General features: G+C 37.7%; 4 protein-coding genes across 5 annotated transcripts; 1 reads left to right on the top strand and 3 right to left on the bottom strand.

The window, feature by feature from the left end:
- Positions 1-79: 79 nt before the first annotated feature.
- On the top strand, positions 80-8,692 carry hook1 (hook microtubule-tethering protein 1). Its single transcript, XM_020918766.2, has 22 exons — positions 80-197; positions 1,476-1,561; positions 1,746-1,818; positions 2,014-2,064; positions 2,488-2,620; positions 2,742-2,809; positions 3,083-3,130; positions 3,256-3,339; positions 4,169-4,332; positions 4,928-5,068; positions 5,538-5,739; positions 5,806-5,916; positions 6,013-6,100; positions 6,171-6,237; positions 6,331-6,471; positions 6,551-6,638; positions 6,737-6,768; positions 6,860-6,942; positions 7,036-7,136; positions 7,222-7,323; positions 7,392-7,460; positions 7,603-8,692. The coding sequence occupies exons 1-22, from the start codon at positions 153-155 to the stop codon at positions 7,765-7,767; spliced, it is 2,142 nt and encodes a 713-aa protein (XP_020774425.1). The 5' UTR covers positions 80-152; the 3' UTR covers positions 7,768-8,692.
- Positions 8,693-8,894: 202 nt separating this feature from the next.
- LOC110154861 (cytochrome P450 2J6-like) lies at positions 8,895-13,691 on the bottom strand. Its single transcript, XM_020918907.1, has 9 exons — positions 13,500-13,691; positions 12,893-13,058; positions 11,856-12,008; positions 11,326-11,486; positions 10,870-11,043; positions 10,330-10,468; positions 9,558-9,745; positions 9,265-9,406; positions 8,895-9,070 (listed from the first exon to the last, which is right to left on the bottom strand). The coding sequence occupies exons 1-9, from the start codon at positions 13,689-13,691 to the stop codon at positions 8,895-8,897; spliced, it is 1,491 nt and encodes a 496-aa protein (XP_020774566.1).
- Positions 13,692-14,197: 506 nt separating this feature from the next.
- On the bottom strand, positions 14,198-18,337 carry LOC110154937 (cytochrome P450 2J6-like). The gene is made up of 9 exons (XM_020918986.2): positions 18,134-18,337; positions 17,810-17,975; positions 17,030-17,182; positions 16,509-16,669; positions 15,984-16,160; positions 15,545-15,683; positions 15,267-15,454; positions 14,915-15,056; positions 14,198-14,720 (listed from the first exon to the last, which is right to left on the bottom strand). Exons 1-9 carry the CDS (start codon positions 18,323-18,325, stop codon positions 14,545-14,547), a joined length of 1,494 nt encoding a protein of 497 aa, XP_020774645.1. The 5' UTR covers positions 18,326-18,337; the 3' UTR covers positions 14,198-14,544.
- Positions 18,338-22,476: 4,139 nt separating this feature from the next.
- On the bottom strand, positions 22,477-24,780 carry LOC129412007 (cytochrome P450 2J5-like). Of its 2 annotated transcripts, none has more exons than XM_055164499.1 (5): positions 24,586-24,780; positions 24,075-24,213; positions 23,470-23,657; positions 23,049-23,190; positions 22,477-22,979 (listed from the first exon to the last, which is right to left on the bottom strand). In XM_055164499.1, exons 1-5 carry the CDS (start codon positions 24,736-24,738, stop codon positions 22,804-22,806), a joined length of 798 nt encoding a protein of 265 aa, XP_055020474.1. In that variant the 5' UTR covers positions 24,739-24,780; the 3' UTR covers positions 22,477-22,803. The 2 variants fall into 2 exon arrangements, with proteins under 2 accessions (XP_055020474.1, XP_055020473.1); XM_055164498.1 differs by having other exon boundaries at positions 24,075-24,216; positions 24,586-24,779.
- Between the last annotated feature and the right edge of the window lie 796 nt (positions 24,781-25,576).

The following is a 25,576-nucleotide window of genomic DNA, read 5'->3' as shown; positions in this document are numbered from 1 at the left end:
ATTTTAATAGCGTTACAGATGGACTTTGAGTGAGAATTACGCATTTATCGTAAGAAATTTACCTCTGGCTTCCAGCAGGTGAGGACAAATGTAGAGAGAGGAGCGGAAAAGCTTCGCTGTCAGGTAGAGAGGTCGTTTGGAAAATACAGCAAATGGACGAGAACCAAACCGGTCTGGTCGAAAGCCTCATAGTTTGGGTGAGTTTGTCCTTTACGATGGATTTTCTGAGCGGTCTACAAACACAAGATTGGCCGGACCGGAGCTGTATGTAATTCACCTGCAGCAGTAGCAGCGCTGTGGAGGTGACACTTTAGGAAAACAGGAAAAAGCTCCACGCTCTGTCGCCAATGTTCAGCTAAAATTACCACGTTTGCTCCATATTTACTCCTATAATTTGATTAACACTTCAACCAATCTGCTGTTTTGTTTGTTTGTTTGTTTGATTGAGTTCTTTCTTTCTTTGGATTTGGGGAATTAATCCAGTTAACTCAAGATATATGTTGAGTGAATCTTCTTTGTTTTGTTGAGCTTAAGTTCATCAAAGTGCCTCTTAATTTCTAGTATCTGTATTTTGCACTGTTTCTTACAAATACATTGGGCTAAAGGATGTGTGCGTGTTAAGATGCAGTGTACAGATATCTATCGTAAATAATGATATTTCTTTTTTATATAAAGCCTCAAAACAAATAATGTGGCTTTAATTCAGGTGTTGTGCTGATGGTGTTATAGCTTCCCACATCCCCTCTCTGCTCTGTTTCCTCTTCTCTCACATTACCTTAGTATTTATTTACTACCAACCTACAGTACCAGGCAAAAGTCCCCCCCACACACACACACACACACACACACACAAAAATGCACTTCTTTAAATGGTCACCCTATTGCTTTGATCATTGCTTTGCTCTTTTGGCATTTCTTGACACTCACATGGCAAACCTGCGAAGTGAAAACCATTTCAGTGACCAGGGGTTTGCAGCACTGTCAGTTAAGCAAAGGGTGGCTAATTTGAAAATAAAACTAGTTTAGTTATTGACATTTTTTCTTTGCTACATAATTCCTTATATCTTGCATTGCATATTTGATGTCTTCTATATGTAGAAACTAGTAATACACATAAGAAGGAAAAAAAAACTGTGTGTACAAACCTTTGGACTGGTAGTGTATGTTTGACAATGTTGATCATATTGGTATTCATTTAAGACTCACTGTTCTAATCTCAGCATCATTTGCCAATGTATTCACTGTCCTTCTCTTCTGAATGATCATAACTGTAACCTTATCTCTCCAACTTTATTTCCAAAAACATTTAACATGATCTGCTCCTCTTATTCCTAATCCCATCCATATTACTTTTTACTTAAAGATGATAGTAGATCTTTCCACCATTTGTTTCTCTGTGCCAGTATCTTTAAGCCACAATACATAGACCCCTAACCACTAAAAAATTCTCATTTAGGCCTATTTGTCTTTTTTAGCTTCAGACTTTCAGTCTCTCCGCTCCCTGCACAAAAGTGGAGGACCTGACCACCGGAGCAGCAATATCACAGGCTCTTCATCAAATGTAAGAGGCTGCATGTTTTTAACAGTGATATGGTTTGGTTTAATGTTAGCTCTAACAGAATGTAACCAATTTTGAAATAAAAACTTTCTAGGCAGGTCAAACAAAACCAACAAAAATAAAAGTGTAAGTGATGGAAGATGGATCTATGACTCTTATTTATTTATGCTTTTATTATGTGTTTTAGTGACCCAGTGTGGTTCAATGATGGATGGCTCAGTCGTATTAAAGCAGATGTTGAAGACAACTGGAGACTTAAGGTATTGAACAGCTATTTTTCTGACCCTGACCTTTTGGCATAGGGGGAAATATGTGCAGTTCCCTGTGGAAGTTATTTTCTACATAATGTATTGTCAATAAATGTCTGTTCATGCTTCCTTCTTTTCTGACCTTTTAATATCATATCTAAAATAAACACATGGACAATGTATAGCTATTTTCTAATGTCTCCCTAGATGAACAACCTAAAGAAGATTCTTCAGATGGTGGTTGACTATTATAATGAGGTACTTAATGTATATTAATATAAATTCAAGCCTTGTCTTAATTGGGGTTATTGTGAAGTGAAGTGTGTGAAGACTAGAGGTGTACTAGTTCACCTTTTCAGGCGCTATAGTGTATTTTAGGTTATGAGTATGTACCGAGTTGCCTTACACACCAACCAATAGAGTGAAACTATAATATAGACATTGTTAGATATTCATTCAGTCTTAACACTGGGCAGTTAATAATCTTTCAATACACTAACTGGTTGACCAAACCTTAAGTCGATCTAGTAAATTTGATACATTTAATATCACAATATTCCTATAATTGGCCTTTGTGATTAGTATCCTGCTTGCCGTGGTGTATATAGTAGTTGTTTCTTCATAAGTTGTACATTTTCTTGTTGATACGATTAAGCGTCACCTGTCACTCTACACCCTCAGACCTTGGCGCAGGACATCTCAGGTTTCCCTTTACCGGACCTGGCTCTTGTGGCCGAACACTCTGACTCTGTGCAGCTAGGACGACTGCTGCAGCTCGTCCTGGGATGTGCCGTCAAATGTGAACGCAAACAAGGTCTATTCACTAATGATTAATGATTACCCATTTATTGTAAAACTACAAGAATGTATGCGAGATATATAAACTCTTTGCATACAAACTGTTTAAAATGTTTTTTTTTTTCTCAAATGTTTAGATTATATTCAGACAATCATGACTTTGGAGGAGTCTGTGCAGCATGTTGTGATGACAGCCATACAGGAGGTCGGTACCATGAAATTATTCCAATTGCGAATGTTGGCAAAACTTGCAAAAATGTTAAATATTATGGGTGATACTGCAATATTTAAGTATGCAAGTAGGCTATATGAATATGTAAATAAAAAAAATCAAGAAAGCAGAAACTGGTCTGCATACATTTTTTATAACATTCAAATCCAAATTCAGAAATGGTTTTGTTAAAAAAAAAAAAAAGTTGATTAGTTTCTGACAAAGGACTTTTTTTAAAATTACAATTATTAAATTTTTTTCTCTTAGCTCATGCCCCCGTTTGGAGCTGAGCTGTCTGGGGACATGGAACAGCAGGTCAGGCTCTAAACTAAACTCAATATTATTGTTTGATTTATAATTCACATGTGTCTTATTTATTTTTAATCCCAACATTACCATAAATTCGGCCAGTATCCAACATATCCTCTTTCTCCTTCAAGCTTAAAAAGGCCCTTGAAGACCTCGCTGAAGTTGCTACAGAGAAGGAGGCTTTGGCCCAACGTTGTCAAGAGCTGGACATGCAGGTGAAGACATGCATTCACTTACATTATGTCTTATAATCAAATGCCCTGCTGCAGTTCACTTTCTGCACATCAGCATAAAACATGAATGCAGTTGGCCGGGTACAGTACAAACAGGACTTTACTGAAACTCTTGGGCCCATTGTCCGGAGCTGTTGTGGCAGAAAACCCGAGCTCACAGTCTGCGATCCACTGGTCCACTGTCCCAACTGGGTTGCATGATTCAGTGCAGACTAAAGAAAGGCAAAATCTAAATTGGCACTATTAATTATTAACTGTTCAACTGGACTTTCAACAGATTTTGGTTCATCCTTCATCGCAAACTGGTAAGCCCCATCCGACAAAAAAAACAAACTTAACTAAACCTTTTCATTGGTTTTAACTCTAACAGATGGCCCAATTGCGCTGCAGGGAGCAACTAACATTTAATAATCTTAATAAGATTACCATTTACTATACATTTTTGGCTTGGTTTGCTAACAGATAATGGTGACATCTGGTATATATTCATAACATAAGACTTATTGACAGGTCATCAGTTATATTTTTATCTTAATGTGTAATGTTTATAATGTTCTAGTAAAATTACAGAAACAGAAATAATGTATGAGGAACAGGCTAATTGAACTAACCACATATTAACATCTTTTCTCCAGAATAATTGCTTTGAAGTCTGAATAACTATTAACAGATGGGAGGAAGAAAGCTGTTATACTCTAATACTGGCTTTTTGCATGAACACATTGTCCAAGTCTAAAGTAACCATATTCATTGCCAGTGTTTGGTTTGTTTACATATTTGAGTGCTTTTAAATATAACTTTTCTTGTCCAGGTGGCAATTCTTCAGGAGGAGCGTAACAGTTTATTGGCGGAGAATGATGTGTTGACGGATCGGGCCAATCAGCTGGACTCCTTTGACGACCTGAGCACTGCCTCAGGGAAGAAGCACAGTCTGTTACAGCAACAACTGGAAACCATACAAGAGGAGAACTTCAGGTCTGTCTATGTGTTTTTTAGATTTTGATTTGAGCAAATATATTATGTTGGTAACGCATTTGTTGATACTTGAACTGATCCTTGGTTCAATGGAAATTTGAATGACATTTTAGTCTGATTAGAGACAACCAATGTCAAATATTAAAAAGCCAAATATTACTCTGCTACTACTCTAGAAAGTAATTTGCCCTCATAATTAATTTATATTAGTGTGAAAGTATTTTTAGCCTTGGGCTAATTTATAGTTTGGACTTCAACTATTTTGGAAAAGTCTCATTTTCTATTTTTGTGACAAGCACTACAATTGTGATTTGATACGTTCGAGAGTATGAACATTCAAGATGAGACTAAAATATGAGCTATAAAATGAATTATCACATATATTTCAGAACACCTTTTATAAATGGAGAGGGTTAGTTGATTTTATACATGATGGGACAGGATATTTTGTATTTTACTGAGGAATCTGGTTGCTTCAATAATTGCTGTCTTAGCAATGTAGCCATTCAATTGTGATTAATCTTACTGGCGTAATTTCATTCTTGTCTCTGGTCGTAAGGCAGTGGGTTATTAATGCCTCTTCTGTCTCCCTAAGGCTGGAAGCAGCTAAAGATGATTACAGGATCCACTGTGAGGAGCTGGAAAAGCAGCTGATTGAGGTGCAGCATCGAAACGACGAGCTCACTGGTCTAGCTGAGGAGTCACGAGCGCTCAAAGACGAGCTGGACGTGCTCAGGTCTGTGCAACTATTGACCTATCGAAACAATATTTACAGTTACTCACTGTACACGCTGGAAACACTCCTTTCAGCAGCTTATAAATTGCCATAGTTCTGGATGGAAAAATCCTCCAAATGCAAAGTGTGTGTCAGTAGGTTCAGATAAAATTTTCAATTTGTTATATTTTTCAACATTATTTTCCTGGTTGTAATCTTAAACTGTATGTTGTTCAGCTCAATTTTGTCTTTGCTATTGTTGTGGAAACGTGCCAATCAACTTGTCTTACATTGTACACAAATGTAAGTTAACAGAGTTTTTTGTGTGGTGGCACAATGTCTGCTGAGCCTTTACACACGTTACTGACTGGTCTGAGCCTCGGATAGAAATCACATTCATTTACACATTTACTTGCTCAGCCATGACAGCCTTGGCAAAGTCCTTCAAGAAATTTGCTAGAAATATTTTGATTTATTTACTTTTGTATAGAAACTGCTCTGACCGTGTGGTGATGCTGGAGGCCTCCATTGAAACGTACAAGCGTAAACTGGAGAACCTCGGGGACCTGAAGAGGCAGATGAAGCTTCTGGAGGAGAACAACATGACTTACATGCAAAACACAGTTAGCCTGGAGGAAGAGCTGCGCAAAGCCAATGCAGCCAGAGCACAGCTGGAGACTTACAAGAGACAGGTACATATAAAGTACGGGGTGATGATGATGCAGTGTAAACAGTGATAATGATAATGATTTTCTCAGGTTCAGGAGCTGCACACAAAGCTGTCAGAGGAGACGAGACGAGCGGACAACCTAGCCTATGAAGTGAAGAAACTCGAAGAGAAGCATGAAACTGTACTTAAGGAGAAAGAGGTTGTTCTCATTTTAATAACATTTGTTGCTGTCCAAAGTTAGTTTAAAAATTTGTTTAGACAGTGTGATCCCTCATTCATCGCTATTTTTCACCAGAGGATCATTGTGGAGCGAGACTCTCTCAAAGAGCTCAATGAGGAGCTGAGGTGCACTCAGGCTCAGCAGCATCAGCTCTCTCAAGCAGGTAACAGTTACACACCTGGAGGAACTGTACCTGCACACAGCGCTCTATTGACTCATGTGTTTTCATTCAGGGATGCTTCCATCGGGCAGCCCCAGCCATGAGAACTTGGCAGCTGAACTAATGCCGGTGGAGTACAGGTACATTATCACTACAATCAAGTCAATTTGAATGTACTTGACTTCCAACCCTGTAATGACTATAATGATTTTGTCACTGTTTTAATTGTTTAGGGAAAAGTTCATTCGTCTGCAGCATGAGAACAAGATGCTGAGGGTGCAGCAGGAGGAGTTTGAGAGGGAGAAGATCGCAGGGCTCCAGTCTCAGCTCGAGGAGGCCCATAAGAATCGCAGTGAACTGGACACAGAGATCAGGTACAGTGTGGCAGATTGGGAGCATGTCTGCTGTTGTACCACAAATGTGTGCATTTATATTTGATTTTGTACTGTTCAGGTTGAGCAGAGAGAGGGTCAGTGAGCTGCAACAGCAAGTGGAGGACCTTCAAAAGGCCCTGCAGAGTCAGGCAGCTAAACCAGATGACGTAAGCAACAATACTACAGTCTCTTGGATATACTTCTAGGTTTAAAAATGCAATAATATTTTAATAGTTACACAAAATATTCCTTTGCTTTTCTTTAGTCCAACTTGAAACGGAAACTTGATGCACATATGTAAGTTGAATATTTGTGTTGTGTCAAAATATAGTATTAAAAGTTTTCTTATGGAACATCTTTTTATTCCATCATTTCCTTTTGTTGACAGGGTGCAGCTAAATGAGGCTCAGGATGAAATCATGAAAAAGAAAGAGCTCCTTGAGGACCTCCAGCCTGACAACACTCAGAACTGTGTGTGCAGATCTGGGCAACTTTAATCCATGTCTGAATAGAGAAATAGTTTTATGTGGTACGTGCGGTATTTATTTGTCTATTTTCTTTCAGCTATGAAGGTGGATGAGCTGATGGCAGCTCTTAAAAAGAAAGACGATGACATGAGGGCAATGGAAGAGAGATATAAAATGTACCTGGAGAAGGCTCGCAATGTGAGTGAAACTGGTATTTGTATAAGTGTGAAGCCCTGAGTCTGTATTGTTTCAGAATTGTTTCTTAACATTTTCCTGTTTGTAGGTGATCCGAGCATTGGACCCTAAACTAAACCCAGCCACAGCAGAGATCCAGTCTCTGAGGAATCAGTTAGCAGACCGGGACAAGCAGATACTCAGCTTGGAGGTATTGCAATAATTATAAAAATAATATTTAAAATTTGTAAATACAGCATATGTATTTTTTTTCCGCAGCGTCAATGTGAACAGGCCAAATTGAAGGAATATGAAGAAAAGTTGATTGTTACTGCCTGGTATAACAAGGTATAAAATATAATACCTTTTATATTTACTAGAACAGGAAAAATTATAATCACTTTAAGTTTAAATAACTTATTTTGGTTTTGTAAGATACAAGATTCACACATCAGTGTGTTTAATTTAAAATCCTTTGTGTGATCCTCAGAGCCTGAACTTTCAAAAGCTTGCCATAGAGTCTCGTCTTGGAGGCCGGGCGGCTCCTCTACTCTCCCCGGGACAGTCCTTCCTGTCCCAGCAAAGACAGGTGTCCAATGCTCCTCGCCGCACGCTCTCTGTCAGTGTGCCTGCAGCAGCCGCAACCTCCAAGTAAACACTGTCCCAAAGTCCCTTGTTTAGAGACAATCAGACCAGCGTACAATCAAGTGGCCTTAAAGCATGTCCTCAACACTCAGGATGTGATTTTGAAGAGCACTTGTGTAATCAAATTTATCTTGCTTCAAAAATCTATAATCTTCGCATGTACAAGAACGCTTAGTCCCATTCGTGGGTTAGAAGCTGTCCTGTACCTTGTCTACTGCCAAATTAGTGCACTTCTGATAATCACAGCAATTATTTAAGCTTCAGATTTTGTAGTGGTTAGGCTGAGTAAATAATTAAGCCAGAATGTATTTTTGTTTTTGTGTTGTTTTTTTTAGGTAAACGTGAATTCTTTCACCGACTTAATGTGAGCTAAAATAACTAAAAGATAATTAATGTATGTACAAGTCGTTATCTCTATACTATGCAGAAACCAAGAGTCCGACAGACTTTTTTTTTTTTTTAATAAAAGTTAAATGCTATTTTGGTGCGGGTCACCTCAATAGCTGTTAAAGTTTCCATTTGAACTCAATGACGTCCTATATGAAGTTGTCAAATGTATACAGTTGTAGGCTGATTTTCAAATACAAAAAACATGTCTTTTCTAGTAGATATGGAGCATTTCTAAAGAAAGCATTAGTTTTAGTAATGAAGGTAATTGAAAAACATGAGATAAACACTAGATTTTCTACCAAATGTTGGTGATAATTATCAAATTAAATGTTAAAATGTTCACTTTTGTTACTTAATTAGTTAATATAAACAATAAACAATGTTTTTGTATGGTTGCTGATATGTGCTGTATACGTCATATCATTTCAATGTAGCTGATGAAGCCTGTTGTGTGAAACACTGTAAAAAGTCATTATTTTTCATCTTTTTATTAATTTAAAAACATGAATTTCTTTGTGTGAAATAAACTTTATAAAGCAATGCAAGATGTCTGGTGATGTCTTTTTGTTTAAAGGACTTTGAATGAGAGCACTGACAAGTACAATATGCATTTTATTAATCTAGTGTTACAAAAGTATCATATTCAAGGGAATATTTTTGGCTAAATCTGCTTTATAAACTCAACTCATTCTGCTATTTTTCTAAAAGCCAATAAATAAATACAAAGAACTTCAATTTTAAAAGCCTTCAGAGTGGCTGAGCATAGATCTTGAAAGGATGGGGGGTGCGTGTTGCGCCAATTATTCCTTCTGTTTTGAGCTCAACTCCATCCAAAGTGGAAAAGGAAAACTTCTGAAACAAACCAACAAAAAACAGAAACAGCTCCATCCTGGCCAGGCCCTCTCCCAGGCACGCCCGCTTCCCTGCAAAATCAGCACCTCAGTTACAATATAATGTCTACAATTTAAACATGGTTATGGTTCTAGTGGTGGCTTTGACTCACACATACAGTGCATACATAAATACACCCCCTTCTTTCCCCTGGGATTTTGTGTACTTTAAAAAAGTAAATTTTACTCTACAAAATAAAAAATTTTACACCTCTTTTTCATCTCACCTGCAGAGAAAGGTATGAAGGCCTCCTTCTTGACAAACTTTCCCTCTGAGTCCAGAAAGTGTTGTGGGTTAAATTTGTCAGGAGTGGTCCATTCAGTTTTGTCAAACAGCACTGAGGTCAAGATTGGCATTACTGAAGTCCCCTACAACAAAACACAGCGCACAATTTTTTCTACACTACCTTTTATACAAGCAGGGCTGCACAGTATGCATGTTTTTGAGTTGAATGATGAAATGATAAATACGATGCAGTGCTAAATAAATTATTACTCTTATTCCTATAATATCCCATACCTTTGGAATGAAGTATCCGCCGAGTGTCACGTCCTTGGCCGCCCTCCTGAACCCATTGAGGGGCACTATGTTTCCTATTCTCTGGATCTCATGGATGACTGCGTCGGTGTAGGGCAGGTTTGCTCTGTCTGCCATAGTGGGCTGTCGAGACTGTCCGATCACTTTCTCTATCTCTGCGTGGACTTTCTCTGAAAAATAGCCCAAATACTTGAATGTGAAAGAACCTGTTTACATTTACAATGGGTTACATATACATAATATCAAAACTTCTGAGAGACTAAAATTTAGTCTGATTAATTTTGCACAGCAAGATGGAATTTTGTGGTATTTGTGAGTCCTCAAAAAGAATTCAGAGTGCTACACATATCAATTGTGAGCCAGGTTAAGGTCAGATTTCTACAGTTTGCTCTTAAATTATCAAAAAGCAGACATTTTAGATTATAAATTTGTTGCTTCAGTTGTTTGGCAGTTGATACAAAAACAGAGGGGATTTGGGATATCTTAGTTTTGGAGTAAATTGGTAAGATCTTTTACAAAATTGGCCCAAAATTCTAAAAGACAAAAAGCTTTAGGAGTGTAAACATTTAATAAATCAGACTTAGAAGTAGATATCAAAAAATCCTTCAGTACCAAGTGGAAATCTCTGGAAAGTGGTGCATGTATTTACTATTGTATGTATGAAAAATGCATTTTGAGAAAGCAGCTTTTGAAGTTACAATTCCACATACAAAACACACAATGAACCTACTCCATGTGGCATGAGGCCTCTTACCTTGGATGTGAGGGTTGTTGATGAGGTAGATCAAACCCCACTGCAGAGTCTTGGAGGTAGTTTCGGTACCAGCCAAGAACAGGTCCAGACAACATAGCACCAGGTTTGTCTCACTGAAGCCCAGCTCTTTGTTACCGGTCTACAGCCAAATAATGTAAAGGCACAAAAAAGAAAAGATATTAACAATTTTCTATGGAAGACCCAATCCATTTTACAATTATCTGCAATTAGTTGACACAAAATAATCCTTTGCATAGAAATATCTAATAGGTATTTTGTCGATCTATTGTGTAAAATGGCAAACATGTTTTTCTCATAGTAAAATTTACAGTTGTGAATGGGACATCTAATCAGTGGCTCAGTGTCTGCCATTGTTCCCCCTTCTGTGTCGAAACGTTGTAATAGCAAAAACATTGTCTATATGAACACCACTGAAATCATCTCTACATTGAACCACGCCTGGACGAATAAGAAGGATTACACTGTCTATATCTACTGTAATAATCTTAAAAATTGTTTAAAATTTCATTCAGAACCCACTTTTGCCTCTAACAGAAAGATGTCGATGTAGTCCCGTGGAGAGCTGGGGTCGAGGTCGGGCTTGTGTCTCTGGACCTCCTCTTTGATAAAGGCCCCTATGGACTTGGCGTGTCTGAAGATGCCATTGTGTGGCCCAGGCATGTGTGCCATCAGCGCTGGGAAGGCATCATACAGCTTTGGAGAAACACAGTCACTCATTCATTAAGAAGCACAAAAATATCTCACCTCACCATGACAGATGTGGAGTATAACAAAACACAAAAGGATTAGTATTTGCATTTTCTTAAGAACTTTCAAGAAACAAGGAGCAAACATACTGATTTTAGTGATGCATTATCAAGACCAGCAAGACCTTATACATCATGCTTTAGCAATTTTGCATAGTTGTGACATAGGCTATACACTTTGTAGATACATTTATTTCTGTGATGACTTTCTTTGACTTTTAATACTCACAAAGGCCCATACAGATCCTTCTAAATATGCCAGTTCATTTAGATCATAGAGCATGTCCTGGAAACGCTGATCACTGTAGTCGAACCTTCTGCCAAATACAATCTGACAGATGATGTTGGCCACTGCGTTGTTCAAAAGTAGAACAGGGTCAAAGGGCTCTCCTAAAATTATAAAACAGTCAAATATTTTATTGGATATTGTTACACTTTCACAGGGGGTCAAAGACTGCATTGTGGAAATTCATGTGAAAGTTTGAAAAATGTGACTTTCCAAGCATCTGTCTCAGTGCAATCCATCAGGTGGTGCTGCTCTACCACAGCATTTCAATACAACAACATGTGATTCAAACAGTTCATTTCAAGTTTTAACTTTCAGAATAATTAGAATTGTAAACTGCATGTATGACCAAACATGCATACTGACTTTGACAAACAGTTCTAAAATAAAATGGAATCAATGTATTTGGAACTGACTGTTTGAATAGAGAATCCTATATGCTTCTCATTTGGTGGGTAGTATTCACTGTGCACCTCTGTTCTTATCCATGGCGTCGTGCAGGTTGCGGCTCTCCTCACAGATCCTCTCCTCCATTGAACTCGTGGTGAGACCAAAGGCTCTCAGTGTCGCCATGGCAAACCGCCGCTGCCTTCTCCAAACTTTACCGTTACTGAAGAACAAACCAGCTGAGGCAGAGAAGGAGACACATATTGTGAGACTCATATTAATACAACTTTACCTAAGCCTTGGACAATGTCAACATTATCCTATAACAGTAAGGACAATAAGCAATGTCTTTGACAGCAAGGACATATTGTTGGGCATATGTGGACATTGTGGACATATTATGTTTTTTTAGGTACTTATTATTGAACTATAACATAACTAGATCTTCAACATACATTTGGTCAGTTGTAAGCTGCTACGTTTATTATTATTATTATTTATTATTAAACAGCATAATAATAGAAATGGGACCCTTTTTGTTCAAAATTGCAGAACTAGTAAGCACCACCTCTTCATTCATTTATGTTTTTAAGTGACATTTTAGAATGTATCACTCAGTATCGAATTTTCATTTTGTAAATAATCACAACTAAGTACTGGGATAAGGGGCAGATGAAAACAGACATTTTCTGAGCATTCAAGCTTCTAATGCAGGACAACGCATTATTACTCAAACATGCATGAATCTATCAAAAAATAATTATGAATACAATAATGACAGGGGAAGCATGATTATGAGCTCATAAAAGTCAATTTGCACAATATGTTCCTTTTAGGCAACATAAAAATTACCTGATACACCAAAGAAAATTCAGTAAATGGACAAGGCTAATGAGAAATAGTATCATAAAATATACAGTAAAGACAGCATGTACTACTCCTGCACCCCTGCTTTGATCTCCTAATTAGATTGATGGGTCAATCTGACAAGTGGCATAAAAAACATTTTAATTATGACTTGAAATGAATATAGTTATTATTTATGAATGAATGTGGCACAAAATTTCAAAATAAAAGTTATTGGTTTGTATACATACAGTGTTATTTAGCTTTTCTTGTATACCTGAATTCCCAGAGTAGATCCTTGTCACCATGGGACTATACGGTCGGTCCACAAAGTTTTCAGCTTGCGTCACGAGTGTTTCCTTCACCATTTTAAATCCACACACAAACACACTCTTGTCCCGGCCCACACGGATGCAGTACACATTCCCATAGACTTCAGCAAGCTGTGGAGTCAGAGAATGGGTGATCTGTTATCCAGCATGTGACTCTGGGGCATGTTCTCCAGGGAAATCCACACAGCATCATTTATACATATATTTTATTTACATTTCCAAAATGTTTCATATGTACATTTAGACTAATGTATATTTTTATTAGCTCTCTTGAAAGAGACTCGCATAACACAGAAAAAAATATTTATTTTATTTGAAATGCAAATGTTGATATGCAAATCTACAATCATCCAAAAGTAAATCTCCAAAAAAATATGAATAAAAAATAAAATATAAATAAATATGTAGAGTTTTAATTAACATAATAATTAACATAATGTGTTTTTGTAAAGAGATGAATGCAGTAAATTGGGCTTTCCTCACATTACATATAAAAAGAAGTTCTTTATAGCCTAAAGAGCTATACTGCCTTGTTTTAAGCAGTGGTCTTACCTTGGTAAGGTAGATGTGAGGCTGTTTTGGTTCAATGTTAAAAATATTCCCAATCAGGGGAAGAGGTCGTGGTCCAGGAGGAAAATTTGGTGGATCCTTATTTCTTATTAGATATACAATTAGCAACACAGAAAAAAACACAAACAGGATTCCGCTCACTTCAAAACAGGAAAACAAGTCAGATATCTGCATTGTCAGGCACAAGAAAAAAACACAGAAAACCACAGCGACATCAGCCACACAGACTAGACTAGACTAGTGACTAATGGTATGTAGATTTAATAATATTAGTCAGTGGGGCCAGCCCATGTCTCACTGAACACAATCCAGACCAACTGACCAGGGAGAATGGGGTATTTTTATTTATGGGCAGCAATGCACAGACCACATTAATCACAAAATCACAGTAAACTATTTTAAAATAGATATTATGATTTAAAAACTGGAGCTACAACAAATAGGGTCTACATAACAGAATGAACCAATAATTATCCATAAAAGTTATTTATACAACCCGGTACTGCTCATAAAATTGTCATTGTCAAAAGTTAAAAAATAAAATGCAACAAAATAAATGCAACAAATGCTGAGAAATGTAATCTTTAAAAATAATATAATACATTAATAGGCTACATGGCATTGATAATAGTGTTGTTGAAGGAAGAAATGTAATATTTTTAACAAGCCTATTTTTTCCTCATGGAAATAATAATATGAATATGTTGTATGCTTACAGAATCATCATTAAGAAGTGCTAATTATAGACTATAATATCTGAGAAAATTCATTTCTTATTATTTAACAAACTGGTTATCTCCCACAACAACAGCAAGACAAATAACGGGCTAAAGACAAAGACAGAGCTAGCACTCAAATCTACCACTAGATGGCGTCCAAGAATGATTTCTCGCTGGCTGTAATTCCAAAGTGAATAAATTTTATTAAACGTAAATCGGTTTACATTCGCTTTTAACAGTCTTTATTGTCTTAGTCTAGTCTAATTAGACAGAACAACCTGTAGTCTAGATTGTGCTACAGGTTGGACCTAGCGGACTTTAGCGTGAATCTTGAAGGGGTGCGGAACACGTGTGGCCCCGGTCACCCCGTCGGTCCTCAGTTCCTCTCCGTCCGAAACGTAAAACGAAAACTTCTGTAGCAAACCAACAATAAACAGGAACAACTCCATTTTAGCGAGGCCCTCACCAAGACACACGCGTTTCCCTGAAAAACAGCAACCATTGTAGTAAGTCTACAGGCTCACTCAAGCTATTGTATGTGGCCATAGATGGACCCATGATTGTATAGTAACTATTGACCGAAGATGAACGTCGACAACTACAAGTGACCCACTAGAGGGCAGACAAGCAGCCCGAACACTTCTATATATGAACTCTGAGAAAGGAAATGTGGTTTACCTGCTGAGAAAGGCAGCAGAGCGTCTCTCTTTCTAAACTTTCCGTCTTTGTCCAGGAAGTGTCCAGGGTTAAACGTGTCCGGAGTCTCCCACTCACTCTTGTCAAAGAGCACTGAGTGCAGCATGGGCATGATGCTAGTCCCCTGTAACGCACACACACACACACGCACACACACAGCCTACTTAAAGGTGTACTGTGGAACTTTCCCGTGTAGGGTGCGTCTTTTGCTTGTCTTTGTGGAGATATTATTGCGTTGTTTGGAATGTTCTACAGTATTTTATGGTGGTTTCATGGCAATATGAATCTTGTATTACAGTAGTTTCAAAATAACCAATTGTCCCTGGCTCTGTACCTTTGGAATGAAGTATCCTCCCAGAGTGGTGTCTTTTGAGGCCAGTCTCATGGCATTTAGAGGCACTATGTCTCCTACTCTCTGGATCTCATGGACCACTGCGTCGGTATATGGCAGGTTGGCCCGGTCTGCCATTGTGGGCAAACGATTCTGTCCAATCACTCTATCTATTTCTTCCTGGACCTTTTCTGAAAATGTAACATAGGAATTCATGGAAATAATCTATTTTAAAAGAGTTTATGCCTATTTAAATCTACAACTACTTTGACGTTCCTTACCCTGCACTTCAGGGTACTTTATGAGGTAAATCATGGTCCACTGCAGAGTGGTGGAGGTGGTCTCTGTCCCAGCCAAGAACAGGTCCATGGCACAATAAGCCAAATTTTTCTCATCAAAACCAGCATCAGAGTCTTTATGCTGCCAAGACAGAAATCATAGTGTGAGATGTTCCCCACACAAACTCAATTAAATGAAACAGACCGCAGTTATTCTTAATCTAACAACTGCCCCCATCCTTCGTCTGTTAAACTCCCCCACACATGGATGAATGAATCAGTGTAAGCTGGTATACACTTAAGGAACAGGTAACTTAAGAACAGGTCAGTACATACATTGGTGTTAAGTTTATTGCATCTATAAATCAAATCAAACCTGATCTCTTCCCTTTTTGTCCAGATATATTCAGTTATAGGGGAAAACGTATTGACACAAACACACATTTTGCATCTCGGCGATGAAGGAATCAATGTAGTCTCGAGGGTTACTGGGGTCCACGTCTTTCTTGTGGTTCTGCACCTCCTCAGTGATGAATTCAGTGACCTTCACAATGTTCTCAAACATTCTGTTGTGTGGACCAGGCAAGTGCTTCATCAGCCAGGGGAACGACTCGTACAGCTGTCAGTAAAAACACAGACTTAATCACGAAGAAATCAAATTATTCTAGACCTCTAATGTTCAATTGATCAGGGACAGACAAAATCCATACTTTTGTGATGTGGTAGGATACAGCTACTTTGAATATTTAAAAAATTGTCAGTGGTCAAGTTCAACTACTTTTGCTAATTTTACTTTAGTAGATTTTTCATAAAAATACCATTATCTTTAATAAAACTTGAACTGAAGAATACTGATTCAGCTGATAGGGTGGCAGTAATATTTTGGTTCCTGCATGTGTTTGTTTCATATGGTTTAGTGATTAGAGTTAGCTTTTTTGTATGTTTGTGGACGACAGTCTGACTATACCTGAGCCCACACTGTGCCTTCTAGATAAAAAGTGTCAGCCAAGTAACAGAGCATAGTCTGAAATCTGTGGTCGCTGTAGTCAAAACGTTTCCCCATCACCAGCTGACAGATGATGTTGGACACAGCATTATTGAAAAGGCCAGCGGGTCTGAATGGTGCTCCTAGAGAAGAAAATATATATGCTGAATGAGCACTATAGTTGTTAAAACTATCTATCTAACTTGGCTTTAACTAAAGAGATAGATACTTCACTTGTATTATCAGTACTGAAAAAATACATAGAACGAAATTTAAGCTCTCCAGAATAGTCTGAATTTAAATAAGAAATACATGGTGAACTTCTATTATTATTACTTTCTATTCTCTGGCAAAAGTGTGATTTTAATATCTAAAATTATGTCTTTATTGTCTATTAAAATCAATATTGAGTACTGAGCTTTTCCCTTAGTAACAAATATACCTGAGTGAGAAGTAGGCATACAAACAGTCTCTGCTCATGTGCATATAATTTCATGAAAGACCTTTGTAACTCTGTATCTCTTCTTGCAGGTTCTGGATCTCCTCGCAGATGCATTGCTCCATGGTGCTTTTGCCCAGGCCGAAGCTTCTTAAAGTGGACAAAGCAAAACGCCTCTGTTTTTTCCACTTCTCTCCGTTGCTCATGAAGAGACCTCCTGCAGCCGAATTGTCAGACGTTAGTATTAGTAGTCATTTATAATATTTGACACAAGGATCTGAAAATTTTACTTGGTAAAACCATATCTGTTATAACAAAAGAAACAAGAAAAGAATGCCCTAAATGGCAATAGGAAGGAGTGTATTGATTTACCCTTTGCTCCCACCAGGCAAGTACACCTATTATCACTGTTTTCGATTGATGAGAGCAGCCCGCGTGAGCTGGTTCTACAATTGTGCCCTTGCCATACTCAATGAAATCAGATAAGATAAACTTTATTGTCCCAAAGGAGAAATTTGTCTTGGGCTCACTGCCCGCAGCTTAAAAACAGTTAGACTCACACATCACACTACAGTCAGACAACAATCATAGCTCATCATAAGATATATATGTCCATTGTAAATTTGTGCACTGCACAACCATAAAGTGTCCAAGTTATTGCACCAGCCCTATTGCACAAATATAACCAACAACAATAATAAGTTCACACATTAAACTCAACAAATTCAAATGAAGCACATTACTACTATTCATTTTCCTGCTTTGAGCCTTGAGGACAAATGCTCCCTTGCTCAATATAAAATAATAGTGTGATTGGTGCACAACAAACTGTGCAGATCCTGACCTCCTGTTGATGAGTAGAACCTTTCAACCATCGGGCTGAAGGGACGATCCACAAAGATGTCAGCTTGGTTCAGTAAGGCTTCCTTCACCATCTTATATCCACAGATGAACACAATCTTATCGCTGCCAAATCGAAGGCTGAAGACATTTCCATAAATTTCAGCCATCTGTGTATAAACAATAACTGTAAACCACAGGGTACAGTGTATAGTTGCAGTTCAAAGTGCTGTTCTTAGATTCTTGAATATTTGTATAGAACATGAGTTTGTGAGTGTGTCAAACTAATAATTTAGTGAAATTGTACAAAAATCATACTGAAGCTCACCTTGGAAAAGCTCAAATGTGGAAATTTAGGGTCAGAATCAAAAATATTTCCCAAAAGAGGCAGAGCCCGTGGTCCAGGCGGGTAATTTGGAGGATTCCTGTTTTTAACATAATCTGCTATTAGGATGAAAACCACCAAAAACAGCGCAACTGATTTAAAATCCAAATTTAGCAGGAAACTGCAGAGCCACATGTTGAAACACAGACAGAGGTTCACGTGTCCTACAAAATTATATAAACTGAGTATTGCATAACTTAAGCTCCACCTACATGGGCTTTGTGTATGACCCTTAACATAACATGCATTTGTCTGAGTTTAAGAATGCACTAATGTGCAATAATACTATGCAATAATAATAATAAATACATAATTAGTAAAGTAAAGTAAAATAATATAAATAATAATATGTTGGTTGCTAATATAGCAATAGCAGAAGCTAAAAGCATAAATGAAAATGTCTTTCTCTGTTGTTTCCTATAATGCACGCGGTCTGCGTGTTGGGCACTGTGAAGGGGATAAAGCAAGTTGTATTATTGTGGACAAGCTCCTTGAAACTTGTGATGTTTTGTGCATCCAAGAGACTTTTTTAGCTAAACAGGACCTTCATAATCTCAATGGATTACATAAGGATTTTCACGGAGCAGGAGAATTCACTACTGACCTTGACTATAAACTGATTAAAGGCAGAATTTCTGGTGGCGTTGTCATCCTCTGGCGTAAAAACTATGACTGTTTGATTAAGGTACTGAGCCTTGGTGTGGATTGGGCTATTGGTCTGGAATTTCACTATAATGATAGTAAATTTATTCTTTTGAATGTTTATACACCATATGAGTGTGTGGAGAACGAGGATGAGTATCTGAATAGACTGGCATGTATTCTGGCTTTCATTGAGGGCTTGGACTGTTCTTGTATTTACATAGTTGGTGATATGAATGCTGACATTTCTGATAGTAGATCTTCCTTTGGCAAACATCTGAAACAGTTCTGTAATGAAAGTGGACATGTATTGTCCAGTCAGGAGCTTCTGCCTGCTGCTAGCTATACATATGTCAGTGATGCGTGGCACACTACATCCTGGCTCGATCACTGCTTATGTACGGCTGATGCACATGCTTCCATTGTAAAAATGCAGGTTGAGTACAATATGGCTACATATGATCATATGCCACTTACTTTTCATTGTAACGTAGAAAATGTTCCTAAACTGGCCCCTTTGAGTACCCCTGTAAACAGTGGCAAATGGGAGTGTCCAGACTGGTCCAATCTTTCTTGGGAAGAGATTTACACCTACACTCAAAGAACTGAGTTAAGTCTCAAGGATATTGTGTTTCCTAGAGATGCCATATTGTGTCGCAATGTTAACTGCACCAATTCTGAACATGGTGCTCATCTGGGCCTCCAATATGACACTGTTGTGAATGCTCTTATTATGTCTGGCCGGCCTTTATGTAAAAGGAGAGGTAATGGTCTTAGTGGTAAACCTGGATGGAAAAAGTTTGTTGAAGGGCCTCACGCTGAAGCATGGTGGGCTTTCAAGGCTTGGGTGGCAGCTGGAAGGCCTAGGTATTGACCTGTCTTTGAAGGGAAAAAACGGGCTAATGCTAAGTTTAAGTATGCTCTTAGGTATATTAGGAGGAATGAAAACACCTTAAGGGTCAACTTTCTTGCATCAAAATTGCAAAATAATGGATACAATGACTTCTGGAAAGAGATCAAAATGTTAAACAGTTGTAGGACTTCTCTCCCATCTAATGTTAAATGTGTGAGTGGCTCTAAGGTTATCTGTCAGCTATGGAGGAATTTTTACTATGACTTGTTTAACTGTGTTAAAAGCAATCTAAATGTGATTGAGGCTGTAGAAAACCACACAGGAGTTATAGTTACTCCTCAAGAGGTATTTGATGCTGTCTCTAGACTAAAGAACAACAAATCCAATAGGATAGACCAGGTGACATCTGAACACCTGAAGTTTGCTAGTACAAAGCTGTATCCATTACTAGCCATCTGCTTTACTGGGTTCCTGTTCCATGGCCTTTTGCCAGAGTCTCTCCTGTCTATTGTTTTGGTTCCTGTTATCACAAATAAAATGAGTAAACTTAGTGACATTAAAAATTATCGGCCAATAGCACTGGCTAACTCATTATCAAAGGTGCTAGGGAGGATTCTGTTAATCAGACTTGAGCCATATCTGTACACTCCGGCTAATCAATGTGGCTTTAAGCATGGTCATGGCACTGACACATGTATCTTTGCAGTGAAGATGTTGGATGAATATAATTCCCAGGGGTCCACTATATTCATGTGTTTTCTAGACAGAGACATGGACAGGCAACAGTGTAAGCTTTATGGCCAGGCCAATATGCTTGTCAGTAAGTTCTCCATGTGCTCCAGTGATGTCAAAATTGCACTTTGTAAATGTTTCTGCTCACCCTTGTATACTGCACATGTGACGCCCACAATGTGTGGTCACATTGTTTTTATTTAATGTAATGAAATTCTGTATATAAGGAATAGTGGTGTTTTAGTTTTGGGAAGCAATTGAAATTTCAATTTTGTCCACCAGATGGCAGAGCATGCAGTGAGACGGTTTAGCAGAAAGCAGAGGCCTCAGCTAATAACGTGTCCGTCTCCATTTGTTTATTTCAGAACCAAACTCTCCCCACACAAATATTTTAAATTGCCAGCAGTGGTTGTGCCGGCCCAATACCTGCTACACGCATCTTTGGCGCAACTACAAGAAAAAGAACTTGCAGAGTTTGACAGTGGCCTATAATGACTCTTTGAGAATATTACTGAAAGTGCCGAGGTTCTGTAGTACCAGTGAAATGCTTATAAATTGTGGTGTGAGACCCTGTGCTGTCACAATCAGATGTTGTATTTATTCATTTATGTGTAGAGCCATGAATCTGTGCAATCAATCATTGAAGCTCTAGTGTGTCCTGTAAGGAGCTCTGTCAGATTCACCTTTAAGCTGTGGAGACACTGGCACTCTTGTCTGTATACATTATAACATGCACTGTATTTAACTTTTTTATTCTTACTATTTTCTTTTTAATATTATGAACCAGATACTGTGTGTTCTTAGTAAAGATTGAATTGAATTGAATTAATATAGTATTAGTGTATGCAGTTTTGAGTGTCCATTTATCATGATGATGTAATTATGCCTACTTATTTTTTTATTTATTTTATTTTATTTTGAAAAAGCTTTCTTTTATGTAGTACATTATGGTTCAAGTCCAATACAATACATTCGAGGTGTAGTCTGAGACTAAGCCACAGTTAAAATTACATAATGGTGACAAAGCACTGAAAAGCAGGTGAAAGAAGAAGGAGGTAATGTTCACTTTGGGTGGATCACACAGATTTCCACTTTGTGAGTGTTCCCAGGGTTATTTCATGTTCAGGCAGAATGTAGGTTTGCATTTGGCCCAGAAAAGCCCAAGCAAAGCTTCACTCATAAGGAGTAACAAAGGTGATTTTTTTTATTGTACAAATGAAAGTTAAACCAATAGCTTATCAGCATGGTTTAGAACCACTAATGACTACTAGTTTTTCCAAGCTATCTGTAAAACTATATCTTATGTCTTCATCAGTCTGAACATAAAGATCAATTTATGCTTGCGACTCTAAATATTTTTGGACCTTGAACCTAATTTACCAATAAATATTGTATTATTATCCATTTTAGTTCTGTTTTGAGCTAGGTATGTATAGTCCTATTTTTATGTGGTTTATATCTGGTTTGGATATTGTTTATTCCAGTATTCTTTCCACTAGTTTGTATGCTGACAGATTTTTTGACAACACATACATTTTCATTATAAGTGAAAAATGTACCCAGGCCTCCTCTTGGTATTTATCTTGAGAAAGGGGGGTAATAATGCAATTCAAAAAATAAAAGAAAAAGAACGATCTTCATATTTGTCTCATGTTAAAACTATCACATGAATACATTGGTGCTTGTCATTTATGGTCGTATGAAGCAGCTTCAAAAAGCAAGGAGACAGATCCTTTCAAGCTGTCTAAACTCTGGAACTAATTGCCTCCTCACTTACGCTCTGTACATAGTGTAGATACTTTTAAAAGGCAGCTGAAAACGTTCCTCTTTGAGCAAGTGTCCCCCCGTGTTTCCTTATGTTTAGGGCTGTTATGACTGATGTTATTATAAATGTATCTGAGGTTTTTTTTTACCTTTGGCATGTGAAGCACTTTGTGACCTATGTCTATAAAAGTGCTGTATAAATAAACTTTATTTGTATCTTATCAGAAAAGCAAGGTAAGAGGCAAAGGTTTGTTAAATGGCACCAAGCAAAATGTTTATTGTCAGATAAGTCAGTTTCACAGTGAACTTAGTGCAGTGTTATTGCCAGTTTGGTCAAGTGTAACTGCAGCATTAGGTCAAGTTAAAAATCTGGTTCAAATGTCATGTGAATTTTCAACCTAAAACCATTCTCTCAAAAAATGTCACTTAATATTACATAAATTACACTAAAATGCATGAAATATTTCTACATATTTTTGCTCCTTTATTTATAGTACAATGATTTCTGCCTTTGATTGCTCTGTGAATTCAAGTTTACTTAAATGTAGATACATGTACATGCTGGTGTTATATTACTGTAGGTGTTGATAATGGTAATACGTTTTCCATATTTTTTCCAGGTCTAGCGTGGCACTGCCATCACCCGAAACTGTTCAGGGGCATTTGTGAACCCCTGGACCCCGACCAGACTGGGCATCTCTCCAGGGAGTGTGGTCAGAGTGAAGCGCTGCATTATTGCCGAAAAGAACAGGAACAACTGCATCTTAGCTAAGTGCTCCCCCAAACATGCACGCTTACCTGCAGAGAGATCATACTCTTTTACAAACAATAATTAAGATGCACAGTCGTAACATGTGAGAAATGTACCTGCAGAAAATGGAAGAAATGCATCTCTTCTTTGGAAACGTCCCTCTGCATCCAGAAAGTGCCCAGGGTTAAACACATCAGGCGTCTCCCATTCGTTCTTGTCAAAAAGCACGGATGCAAGATTTGAGGTTGTGACTGTTCCCTGAAAGAGTGCATTAAGTGTTTTACAAACAAAGTATTCATTGTTTATTCTATAAAACCCTTACTTACACATTATCTTTGTGTTTTCAGGTTTTACTATTTAATTTCATTTTCAGGCCTATTGCTAAAGCCAACTTTGAATTTGAATGATATGGTCTGAATGTACTACAGGCCCTTAATGTAAATGGTGCTGATGATGAACCAACAAAAAAGCAATCTAACTCTACCTTGAAACCTAAACTCCAAAACAATTTAGAAACATAATACAGTCACAAATTACCTTGGGTATAAAATATCCACCCAATGTGGTGTCTTTACTGGCCATTTTAGGGAATCCCAGAGGCACAATATTTCCAAATCTCTGCACCTCGTGGATCACTGCGTCTGTGTAGGGCATCTCAGGGCGGTCTGTGAGGGTGGGCTGTCGAGACTGTCCGATCACAGCGTCTATCTCTGCCTGCACTTTGGCTGAGAGACAAAGCATAAACTGCAAAGTCTGGTTTAAATATCAATACACAAGTAACCGCTACAAAACCATTCAGCTTCCTATTTACCCATTTTTATTCAAACGAAGCTGTAATATTTAGTTTTAAATTGTTTATTGATATTTTTTTCTTAAGGATAGGGAAATAGTTGGCTACTATGGCAGGGTCCCTGTGCACATACCCTTCTACTGAGAGAATGGTTTAACTAGTTTGACTAGTTTCTGATCATATTATAATTATAAATATGGTGTAAGCGTCACTTCTTGTTTAGGCACAGAAGCTGATGTCAAACCACCTTTGCATTTTATCTGTGCTGTTTACAGTGCAGTGACAGATCTCTGAAGTAAAACCTCCAAACCCCACAGTGGTCTTATCATTGCACCCTCTGTGAAGAACTAACCCTGTATCTCTGGGTAGTTCATCATGAGGACCATGGCCCAGCGCAGAGTCGTAGTAGTTGACTCAGTCCCGGCCTCCATCAGGTCTAAAGTGCACACCAGCAGAGTGTCTACATTAAAGCCAGCAAGGGGGTCCTCCTTCTTCTAATCAAATGAAACATGAATGAATATTGATGCTCAAACCATTCTTACATCATGTCACTGTTGATCTGTTCATAACAAAGCATTAAATAAAGTAGAAATAAGAATCAACAGGCTACAGTCATGGCATTAATATTTAAAAAATTTAAAAGAACGATGACATCAAAGGTTTAAAGAGTAGTCATCTGAACAAGTCACCTACTTATGACACCATTAAATGTTAAACATGATGCTTTATTTTAACCACATTCATTATTTGGTCAGAACCAACCAAACCAGAACATTTTCAATTTAATAATAGTGATTTTACTGCCCCTAGCAATAACATCATGAATTTAGACTTGTAGTTTTCAAGCAATTGTCTTGTCTCACCTTCTCCACCTCTCCCAGGTAAACGTCGATATAGTCACGAGGATCATCTGGGTTTACTTCCTCCTGGTGTTTCTTTATTTCTGCCATCAGAAAGTCTAGGATCTGAAAATAGTTCTTGTGGACTTTCTGATGTGGCCCGGGCAAGTACTTCATCAGACCAGGGAACACATCATACAACTGAAGAAAGATACAAAGGTGAGTGTTCAAAAATTAATCAAGACTAACAGCTATTAGACAAATGATAGTGTTAACCATTTGGGACCATTAAAGGCAAAGAGAAAACCAGATGAGAGTGTGGGGGCTGTGTCTGCATGCCTGGATGGGGGTTAGATGAGGACATTCCTTCAACTAAATATAAATTTTGCACAAATAAATTACAGTTTATAAAATATAGGAACTACGCAGATACGCCAAATTAGAAAATCAGCTTTATTGTTTAAAAAAATAACTGATTTATTATAGAAATGTAACAAACTCATGTTCATAAGAGTATATTAATATTTTTGCTCTTATGTGTGTAATTATATTGTCCTTTCACATTTCATTTATACATTTTAAGAGACATTTTAGCACATTTCTCAATCTTGTGTCTCATCTCGTCTCTCTAGATAGCAGTTACACATGTTTTAAGCCCTTTAAAAAAAAAAAAAAAAAAACTTGATAGCTTGAGCAATAGAAGAGCCAGCCAAACTAACAGCCTCAGAGTCCAGCTGAAGAATCCTACGAAAGCTCTCGTCTGTGTACTCAAAGCGGCGTCCAAACACCACTGAACTGATGATGTTGCCAACAGCGTTAGATATAGTGGCCTGGGGATTGAAAGGTCTCCCTGGAAACAAATAATCATCTTAATGTGAGATAGTTTAAGTAGAAATACATTATAAATCATTATGGTTTTCAGTGATGCAGGTGAAAATACATATTCAGTACAACAGTTGGGCAGATACATTAAAACATTTCCTTGAGCAATTTTTTTGAATAACGTGAAGTGAAG

This window comes from Boleophthalmus pectinirostris, unplaced genomic scaffold, assembly GCF_026225935.1.
Source record: "Boleophthalmus pectinirostris isolate CB_2022bp ecotype Guang Dong unplaced genomic scaffold, ASM2622593v1 HiC_scaffold_7, whole genome shotgun sequence".
In the NCBI taxonomy this organism is placed as follows: domain Eukaryota; kingdom Metazoa; phylum Chordata; class Actinopteri; order Gobiiformes; family Gobiidae; genus Boleophthalmus; species Boleophthalmus pectinirostris.
This window is presented reverse-complemented; position numbering and strand designations above follow the sequence as displayed.

What these genes read in the sequence shown, in the direction of transcription:
- LOC110154861 (XM_020918907.1), bottom strand. Translation starts at nt 13,691, where the DNA reads ATGCAGATATCTGACTTGTTTTCCTGTTTTGAAGTGAGCGGAATCCTG. An exon ending in CTCACATCTACCTTACCAAG is followed by an intron (nt 13,059 to 13,499) that starts GTAAGACCACTG and finishes CTGACTCCACAG; the next exon opens with CTTGCTGAAGTCTATGGGAA. An exon ending in CAACAACCCTCACATCCAAG is followed by an intron (nt 9,746 to 10,329) that starts GTAAGAGGCCTC and finishes GCTATTTTTCAG; the next exon opens with AGAAAGTCCACGCAGAGATA.
- LOC129412007 (XM_055164498.1), bottom strand. Translation starts at nt 24,738, where the DNA reads ATGAAGTACTTGCCCGGGCCACATCAGAAAGTCCACAAGAACTATTTT. An exon ending in GAACTACCCAGAGATACAGG is followed by an intron (nt 23,658 to 24,074) that starts GTTAGTTCTTCA and finishes TTTGTCTCTCAG; the next exon opens with CCAAAGTGCAGGCAGAGATA. An exon ending in GTGGATATTTTATACCCAAG is followed by an intron (nt 23,191 to 23,469) that starts GTAATTTGTGAC and finishes GCACTCTTTCAG; the next exon opens with GGAACAGTCACAACCTCAAA.
- LOC110154937 (XM_020918986.2), bottom strand. Translation starts at nt 18,325, where the DNA reads ATGTGGCTCTGCAGTTTCCTGCTAAATTTGGATTTTAAATCAGTTGCG. An exon ending in GTTCTACTCATCAACAGGAG is followed by an intron (nt 17,183 to 17,809) that starts GTCAGGATCTGC and finishes ATTCGGCTGCAG; the next exon opens with GAGGTCTCTTCATGAGCAAC. An exon ending in GAGGATACTTCATTCCAAAG is followed by an intron (nt 15,057 to 15,266) that starts GTACAGAGCCAG and finishes TGTGCGTTACAG; the next exon opens with GGGACTAGCATCATGCCCAT.
- hook1 (XM_020918766.2), top strand. Translation starts at nt 153, where the DNA reads ATGGACGAGAACCAAACCGGTCTGGTCGAAAGCCTCATAGTTTGG. An exon ending in CGGAAACTTGATGCACATAT is followed by an intron (nt 6,769 to 6,859) that starts GTAAGTTGAATA and finishes TTTTGTTGACAG; the next exon opens with GGTGCAGCTAAATGAGGCTC. An exon ending in AGCAGATACTCAGCTTGGAG is followed by an intron (nt 7,324 to 7,391) that starts GTATTGCAATAA and finishes TTTTTTCCGCAG; the next exon opens with CGTCAATGTGAACAGGCCAA.